At 33.6% G+C, this 9722-nt stretch overlaps 1 protein-coding gene across 1 annotated transcript; it reads right to left on the reverse strand.

The window, feature by feature from the left end:
- Positions 1-7253: 7253 nt before the first annotated feature.
- On the reverse strand, positions 7254-9464 carry fkh (fork head box protein). The gene has a single exon (XM_072520590.1). The coding sequence runs from the start codon at positions 9127-9129 to the stop codon at positions 7837-7839; it is 1293 nt and encodes a 430-aa protein (XP_072376691.1). The 5' UTR covers positions 9130-9464; the 3' UTR covers positions 7254-7836.
- Between the last annotated feature and the right edge of the window lie 258 nt (positions 9465-9722).

Genomic DNA, 9722 nt, shown 5'->3' on the forward strand with positions numbered 1-9722 from the left:
TGTGTCGTTTCGAAACACGTACTTGTGTAATAAAAAAATGCAGTTTTAAATGTTTTAGATCCTTTGTAATGTCAAAGTTTAAATTTGGCGTTTTTTAGTCATATTTTAAATGCCTCACATTTGTTGCTAAAATTTAAAACTGAAATTTCAGGCTATGTTTTGAAGATGAGCATTTAAGAATAAAAATTCCATAGTGACCGTCAGTGGTCCATTATATTATTATTATTGATATCAGGAGAATTATAAAAACTGATAAAAATTGCTAGATGTTTATTTATTTAAACTTTTTTATAAAAGCTGACTTTATTTGCGGCAAAATCATTGTCATTAGTTCCTATCGGAAGGAAATGGCCAAAAATATCAACAGCAAATTAATTAGACCTTGCTCTACATCTTAATTTTCAGTTTCACATACTCCGACGGAAACGTTTCTTGTGTCAGGAGAATTCTTATAAGACATGGCATAAAATAGGTCTTATAAAATCCAAAATTTATAATGCTGGTGCAAATAGCGATTCCTTGGTTAGCGCAAATCTGTCACCCAATGGATTTTTTGTTCAAGACGTTGGGTATTATATCTCTATATTAAAAAACTTATAAATGTCAAAAATAGACATCCAGAAATTACTATCTACATATATCAAAAGATAATTATAAAAATATTACTAGATAAATCCAAATCATAGTTATATAAGGATAAACTACTAAAATAGATCCGTAAAGAGCTAAGATGTGAGAAAAGTCGAGTAGAGTAATGAAAATAAAAAAGCTTGTCTTGGGAATGTGAAAAATACTTTAAATTATTTTACCTGTCGAAAAATTTAAGAAAAGTGTACAAATACACTAAATATCTGAATTGGGTACTCCAAAAATAGAACTAAATAGAAAACTAATCGAAAGAAAACTGTAATTTAATAAAACACAATCAAAAATACAATCGTAGCGCGATAAAAAAACAGAAATTAGAGCATATTTTAGGTAAGATCTTTATAGTTTCAGTATTATTTATATAAAAAGGACCTCTTACAAAGATAAATGTGGATACAATTGCGTTGAAAAGCAAAGCTCCTTACTCTAGTTAGATATAGCAAACAAGGTAGTTCTACAGCTGGTTCCTAAAAAGACTGATACGACTCTTAAATTTATAGAAAATTGAGCAGTGTATTTTGAAGGATAAATACTTATTATTTACGTACTGTCACTGTCACTGCCAAATCTTAAAATTTGTCAGATAACGTTCAACCTCAAAAAATGCTCCCCATGCTAGCAAAGAACTAAAAGCAAGAATTGTAACGAAATTAGAAAATGGTTGGTCACTATCTGCCGTAGCGAACCATTTTAACGTAAGCAGAACAACAGTTTTTAATATTAATAAAAAATGGAGAGTACAAGAAACTCTCGAAAGAAAGCAAGGTTCTGGAAGACCAAAAATATCTACCGCTCATGAAGATCGTACGCTTTTGGAGATTAGAAGAGAATCCTTTTGAAGATGCGAAAAATGCTAGAATTATGTCACAGTTTCCGGGAAGAAAGACAACAACCTATCGCAGAATGAAAGTATCGCGTCTTAGGTACCGAACTGCAGCAAAAAAAGCTCTTACACCACAACAGAAGCAATCAAGACTTATATTTGGTGAGAAAATTTTTCAGTCTTTTAAAAAGGGCAAAATTGGGGTATATACACCAGATAATAATAGATTTAATCCTCTATATATTGAGAGATATCGAGCAGCTGGTCATTTTAGCGCCAATTTATGGGGATGAATTTCATCTAGAGGAATGGGAATGGTATGGCGTATTGACGGCAGGTTTGTTGAGCAGACTTCTTCTTCTTCTTCTTTTTATATAGACATGACTGTCTGTTTTTCAATGTGCCTCCAGTAAGTTGTCATTCCATCGTTTGCGTGGTCTTCCTACGGATCGTCTTCCAATTGGGGAACCGTCTCTTGCCGTCTCTACTACTCTATTTGTTGTGATTCGGCTTATATGATCGTTCCATTCTACTCTTCTATTTCTTACCCAGTTTTTGATGTTCTCCACCTTGCATCTATGTCGTATATCTGTACTTCTAGCTCTGTCCCATAGTGTCTTACCATCAATGTTTCTAAGTGTTTTCATCTCTGCTGTTTCTAACATCCTTTGTGTTCTCTCTGTGTCAGGTCTTGTTTCTGCCGCGTATGTCATTATTGGTCTGATGACTGTTTTGTAAATTCTGCCTTTCGTTTCTTTCCCGATATTTTTATTTCTCCATATTGTTTCGTTTAGGCAGCCTTGACATACTTGGGCAGACTTGATCTGAATATTCTAGAAAACATTATCTTTCCCAGTGTAGAACAGTTGTATCCAGAAAATAATTTTATCCTCTAACAAGATAATTGTCCTGTTCACACTGCAAATATAATAAACCAGTGGCTCCAGAATAACAACATTGAAACCTTACCATGGCCTAGCTAGAGTCCAGATTTAAACCCAATCGAGAATGTGAGGGGGGTTATTATAAAACGGTTGTATCGGCGTAATTTTATACCTCAAAATGCTAAAGAGCTGTGGCACGGTATACAAAAGGGTTTGGGAAGAGTTCTCTGAAGAAGACAATTTCATAGTTTCTTTCACACAGATTTATCGAAGACTATAAGCTGTTATCAATGCAGATGGGGGTATTACAAAATATTAATTTTATTTTTACTGTCATAATAAATATAATATAATGTCAGACCAATCAAATACACTGCTCAAAATGATCAAATCTTACTAAGAGTCGTATTAGTTTTTTTAGGAACCAGCTGTACAATTCATATAAGAGAATTACCGTAATAAATGAAAGCAAAATACCAAATTGTATAAACATTGATCAAGGACCGAGGATAAAGTCATATTCAATATGGAACGATAGACAATATAATATTAACGATAAATTTAAAAAAGAAAGCGAATATTACATATTACAAAATAACAATTAAACATCATTTGATTTCAGCATTGATAACAAACAATGTAACCAAAATAAATAAAAGTAGAAATCAGCTAATACTTCAAAAGGATCATTTAAACTCTTACATCTGATAAGACAAGGCATTGGCAAGTAGGTACAAATTAAATCAAAAGCAAAAAACACATTACAGATAGTAAAAACCCAGTGTAAATAAAATATAGGAATAAAAAACACAAAATTTATAAGGAGTTTATAAAAAAAAATTTAACCAGTTGACTATTAATTAATTAACCTTAACTACCAGATGATATACCTAACCCTAATTTTAAAATATTTTAAAGGATATAATAGATTATGTTGAATAGAAGATCTCAAATATGGACATTTGCGGATTATATTGCCATAAGAAACCACAACCAAAGGATGCTTAATAAAAAAACCATAGATCTAAATCAAGAAACCGCCAAACTTGACCTACAATTTAACGAAAGCAAAACAAAATATATGGAGTGCACAACATCCGATCAAATTGAGAAATAAACCTAGAGAAGCATACCTATTATTATTTGGCCTCTAACTATCCCTACCTAGGATCAATAATAAATGACAGGAACAACATTGGTCAAGAAATACAAGCACGAATTCTTAGCGGGAATAAGTGCTTTCGTACCTACAAAGAATTAATGAAAAGAATTAATGCTAAATCGACAGTCAAATTAGGCCACTGGTCGTATGTAGACTCTCTCAAGCAATGATTAAAATTAGCTAAGAATCTTTAAGCGTCAAATACTAAGAAAGATATTTGGACCAGCAGTTCGTACTAGAACTGCTAGACGAATTAATGCAGTCGTAGAAGCTAAATTTGCTTGGTTCAGAAATGGAAAGTCCAAGTAAACACAACAAGTGGAAGGACCTGTAGAGGATAAATGGATGATACAGATTGCATGGAAATGCAATCCAGAAATGAAAAGCCCAAGTAAACACAACAAGTGGAAGGTCTTGTATAGGATGAATGGATGATGCAGAGAAGGACATATAGCTATGAACATCAGGCAGTGGAGAAATAAAGTAGCCGATAGGGAAGAATAAAAGAATATTGAGTAGCAGGCCAAAACTCCGAAACAGGTACCCGTGAAGCTCTCTTTGCATTCAACGTACTAATCCAGAGATGCTTGGATGTGAACCAAGATATGTACGTCTGTTTCATAGATTACAAGGCTTTCGATAAAGTCCGCCACAAAGAGCTAATGGATGTCCTCAAAGCAAAACAATTACAATACAATGACCTTCGAATTATCCAGAAGAGTTCGAAATTAAAAGAGGAGTGCGACAGGGGTGTGTACTGTCACCACTACTATTCAATGCAAACTCTGAAGAAATTAGAAAAAAGCTCTTGAGGAAGAAAACCAAAAATAAAGGTCAATAGAACACAACATTAGATATGCGGACGATACTATCATAATAGCAGACAACCTCCAAAGGCTAATTAACAAGATAGTTGAGTATGGAGAAGAATATGGATTGGAAAAATCCAAAATAATGATGAAAGCCTGACAATTAACGGTAAAACTTTAGAACAAGTTGAAAATTACAATTATCTTGGCACAATAGTTAATCACACAAACCATTACTCCAAAGAAATCAAAGTTCGAATAGAGAAAGCATGAACAAACTTCAATAAAATGAGAAAGGTACTTTGTGTAAGAGCACTGAAATTAGACTTGAGATTTGGGCTGGCAAGATGTTATATTTTCTCGACTCTGCTTTACGGAATAGAAGAATGGACACTTAACGCGTCGACTAGTAAAAAGTTAGAATAATTTGAACTGGGGGTGTATAAAAGAATCCTGAAGATATCATGGACCGAGCATGTAACAAAGAATGGAAATATTGGAAACCATCAAGACACGAAAGATGCAATATCTGGGGCATGTTATGCGTAATGAAAGATACATACTTCACTTCAATTAATTATACAAGGGAGAATCCAAGGCAAGGAAAGTGTAGGAAGGAGAAGAAACTCATGGTTGCTTAACTTGAAGGAATGGTACGGATGCACATCAATCGAACTATTCAGAGCGACAGCATCTAAGATCAGAATAGCCACGATGATTGCCAACCTCCGTCGCGGAGATGGCACGTAAAGAAAAAGAAGGTCAAAACTCACAAAAAGTTTTAGTGTCAAGAAACCAAGAAAAAGAAGATTCTTTTTCGTCCGGTGCACTCCGTTACTGCAGGTTTGCGATCACTACATCAAAATGTTCCCTATTCTGCGCCACTCTTAAGAATTATTGAACGTTTATGTCCGACGTAGAAAGAAGGTTAGATTGTGCTTACTGCCGAAATACTGCAGAGAAGTATACAAATCTATTACATACCTGAAAGTGTATTACTATGAAAAACAAAATAAAACGAAAAAAATTACATAAACTGTATAAAGGGAAACGTGAATTTAAGAAGAGTGCATACCTCGTAATTATGCGAACAAGCCAAAACACCGATTTTGTTGTTCATTTACTATTTTATATACATTTTACATTTGTTATAAGGATCTCATTTTGTGTTCTTTTTTTTTTAAGTTGTCTGTTGTCGTGAAAATTTTTAAGTTATGAGCAAAAAAATGAGTTTTACGTTTTAATTGTGTTTTTAAAAATAGTTACACTACAAAATTGATGAATACCTAGATGAGAGACATTTTGTAATGTCTCATACTACACATTTCAACTATTAAACTAATCTATACAGTTGTGACGAAAAAAATTTATTTCTTTCTTACTTGATTGGTCTATGATTCAATTTGATCATGGATGAAATAATAAAAAGTAAGAACGTAAAAAGGATACCAAATGGGAGAAAAACAACTTCAAATAATCAGCTATGCAGACGATGCAATACTAAAAGCTCAAAGTGCTAGACAAACAAAAACAATGCTAGAAACAACAGAGATGAAAACCATTAGAGAAATCGTTGATAAGACACTATGAAACAACTATAAGTACAGATATCCGACGTAGATGCAAGGTGGAGAACATTAAGGACTGGATAAGTGATAGAAGAGTTGAATTGAACGATCATATAAGCCGAATGGCAACAAATAGAGTAGTAAAGACGGCAAGAGACGGTTCCCCAATAAGGAAGACGATCAATAGGAAGACCACTTAAACGATGGACCGATAACTTACTGGAGACACATTGAAAATCAGACTGATTTATGTCTACACAAAAAGAAGAAGGTAAAACATGACGCAAGAAGACTTCAGAACTATATTAAGACATTAAAAAGTACCTACTATTTGAACAGAAAGTAAAAAATTCAAAAAGACAATAAAAACCTAATGCAGAAAAAAATCAACCAGCTGCAGCAAATATTAAGGAAAAAGCTTTTGACGGCAACATTAATAATAATGAAATAAAAAGAAATATGATCTGAATTGCATGTACCATCCCAAACGGATCATCAAAACTACTATATCTGATAATTATTAGACAAAACGTTAGAACAAGAAGAAAAAATCAAGGAACCTAATAAAAAAAAAGAAATTAAAGATTTTAAAGAACTTCAAAATTATATATCACTGGGATATTAGAGAATAGATAGAAAAAGAAAGATAAAAATGAAACAAACAGTGCCAATGTACTATATACAATATACTTGTGAAAAGTTGGCAATAAAAGAAACAATTTACTAAAAAACCCAATAAATGGTTAGAATAAAGTAGTTAAACAGAAACAATAATGTCGAAAAAGATATAATTATATTGAATTAAAGCAATTGATATAAAAAGTTGTAAAACGACGAAAGAAGAATAATAATTTCCTATACCTAATCCAAAGATAATTACTATTTAAATGGGAATAAGCCACAATTAAAGTACGTTTATTGACGTTTCAATTTCCACTTCGGAAATCGTTCTCAAAATACAAACGATTTCCGAAGTGGAAATTGAAACGTCAATAAACGTACTTTAACCTTTAATTGCGGCTTATTCCCATTTAAATAGTAATTACTTAAAAAATGCCACAAGAAAATAGCTTCAGAACAATATTAATCCAAAAATGTTATGCAGCCAAAGATTTGGAAAGACTTTGATGATACAGTTTAAAAATTATTAGAAAAAACCGACTTTTGCAAAAATAAATATATAAAAGTAGAAAACTGTCCTAAATTAATATTAAAATTGACAAAAAACTAAAACTTAAATTTTTGAGTAGACACAATATGACAAAAAAATAATTGAATGATTTAACTAAATTAGAAATAACCAAAAGAAAGGAAAAATAAAGGTAAAGGTTTGTATGAGAAGTAAAAAATTCTAACAAATTATAAAAGAAATTAATACTTTATTACAATAATTAAAAATTAAAATTTTTATATATAATATATAAGACTACGTGTACTGTTTAAAAAGTTTTGCTAAAACTAACATATCACAATATTTCATATTTGATTTAACCAACTTTCAGATACAACTTTATTGTGTTGACAGATTTTTTAGCGGCAAAAGAAAATATATTCGTGTATGATATTACAAAATAATTATAACATAAATCGTAGATATCTACTCCAATACTTGATCAATCGTACGTTGCAGATAAATATCATTCAACTCTACGAGATATTTTACTAAAAAATTGATAATACAGCAATTAATCGTTATAAAAAAAATTGTTTTTAATCGGTTATTCTAGAGCTCTTTATCTTACTAGATAAGAGAAGCTGATTGATAGACTGTCCCCGTCGCTATTCTCTTTTAAAAATATTCTAATCATATGAGATTACTCTAAATAATTTAAAAATTTGTTTAAAACTTGCCTCAAAAATATAAATTATCCAACAAAACCGCGTCCATACGTAACTACAAACAGTGTATTCGAGAAAACTTTCCTTAAGCTAAAGGATACTGTCACAAGGACGTCGTTCCCGATGAACTATGGTATAAAGAAGGACTATTATAATAATCATTACCTATGGTACTATGAGAATGGATAGCGTTCGGCAGCGGACTCAAAGTGTTGTATCCCGCATATTGCATATCGTATTGCATCTTGATGTCCGATTTGCTTTCTGCTGGAAGTAGCCTCGTTATTGAAAACGGATGATTCGATGGAGTGTATCCGGTGGGCTCTTGCTTCAGGTGGTGGTTCATCGGAGTATGATGTAGCATCGCTTGGTGTTCGCTGGATAACGCTAGATGGTTACTTCTGTTTATCATAGCGGATAACTCTTCGTGAGACATATTTTGGTGGTGGTGATGTTGTTGCATATTATGCAGATCATTTGCGTTTAGAAGATTCAATTGATCGACGTCTAACTTTGCAGGATGTAAACTTAACATAGATCCAATGTTATCGTTAGCTTTGTCTAAATGATGAGATTTGTCTTCGCCGTGTTGAACAGGAGTTTTCTTACCTGAGCTGCTACTGCTATCGACACTATGAGAAGGACTTTTGTGCGTCGCTCTGAGAATTTCTTTCTTCTCATCTTTAAATCGTTTTTGTCTTCTCAAATAACAACCATTTTCAAACATGTTACCTGAATCTGGGTGTAAACTCCAAAAAGATCCTTTTCCGGGCTTGTCAGGCGTTCTAGGAACTTTGATGAAACAATCATTAAACGATAAAGAATGCCGTATGGAATTTTGCCAACGCTGTTGGTTTTGTCTGTAAAATGGAAATAAATCCATAATAAATTGGTAGATTTCTGACAAAGTCAACATCTTTTGCGGACTATTTTGAATCGCCATCGTGATTAGAGAAATGTATGAGTATGGCGGTTTTGCGTGTGTGTAAGATCTCCTGTATGTTTTATCAGCTCTGGCTCGTTGTAAAGCACTATTCGGCGAAGTATCACCACCACCTAAATCGCCTCGGCCTATAGTCGCGTTATAGTTATTAATAGATGACATTGTCGCACCCATGCAAGCATTCATATTAGAAATCGGCGAACCTATCGTTGAATATCCTAATTGCGGAGGTTCATTCATCGGCTGGTCCATTCGGGGTTGTATTCGATTCATTGCCATATTGGACGTCATTCCTGAATTCAGCATACTCGATCCGAACATAGATGTCTGCGGCGAACAACTCATCTGGGCCATTGCCATGGAATTCATGGAGTACGTTGTTGTCATGGGAGACATCGCGTTACTTCCCGTAGACATTGTATTAACGTCAGGATATAGTTTTTGCGTCAACATATTGCACTAAAGTATTATTGCACTAATAGTTTCCACTCGTCGTATTTGTCAACGATTCCGCTCTATCAATTGATTCTATCTCAAACGTCGGTTTTGTTTCATTGTTTACATCACGATCAAATTCACAAACAACTTAACACTTTAGGTATTCCAAAACCTACACTGATTGGAAAAACAAATACCTCTGGCAGCCTGTTTACTTAGATACTACAAGCTAGTCTGAAGTACCCAGAGCGTTGGATAGTCAAATACAAAAGTGTGGAGGGGGTGGATCGCCATAGCAACCGTGGCACTAATCGCGTGCATTCTTCATTCGTTGCTATGGTAATCGACGGACGAAAACAGTTGGCGATTGGCTAGCGGCTCTGGGTTGTCGGAGAGTTAGGTTGAGGGGAATATCGGCGACGCCCACTTAATTCCGATGACGCCACGAAACGAGTGATGTATGAACTAATGATTTCTTCTAAGAGCCGAGAAGCACTGAGTTGAAATTCTGGGTATCTAATATCTAGTGACTTTTTTTTATCTGAAAGTTTGGAATTTCTGAACTGTGATTTGTGTAACATTTTTGGATAATTGCATCTCTCGAGGTA

The sequence above is a fragment of the Diabrotica undecimpunctata genome, chromosome 1, assembly GCF_040954645.1.
Source record: "Diabrotica undecimpunctata isolate CICGRU chromosome 1, icDiaUnde3, whole genome shotgun sequence".
In the NCBI taxonomy this organism is placed as follows: Eukaryota; Metazoa; Arthropoda; class Insecta; order Coleoptera; family Chrysomelidae; genus Diabrotica; species Diabrotica undecimpunctata.

Excerpts from the sequence above, each read along its gene's own strand:
- fkh (XM_072520590.1), bottom strand. The coding sequence starts at position 9,129 with ATGTTGACGCAAAAACTATATCCTGACGTTAATACAATGTCTACGGGA.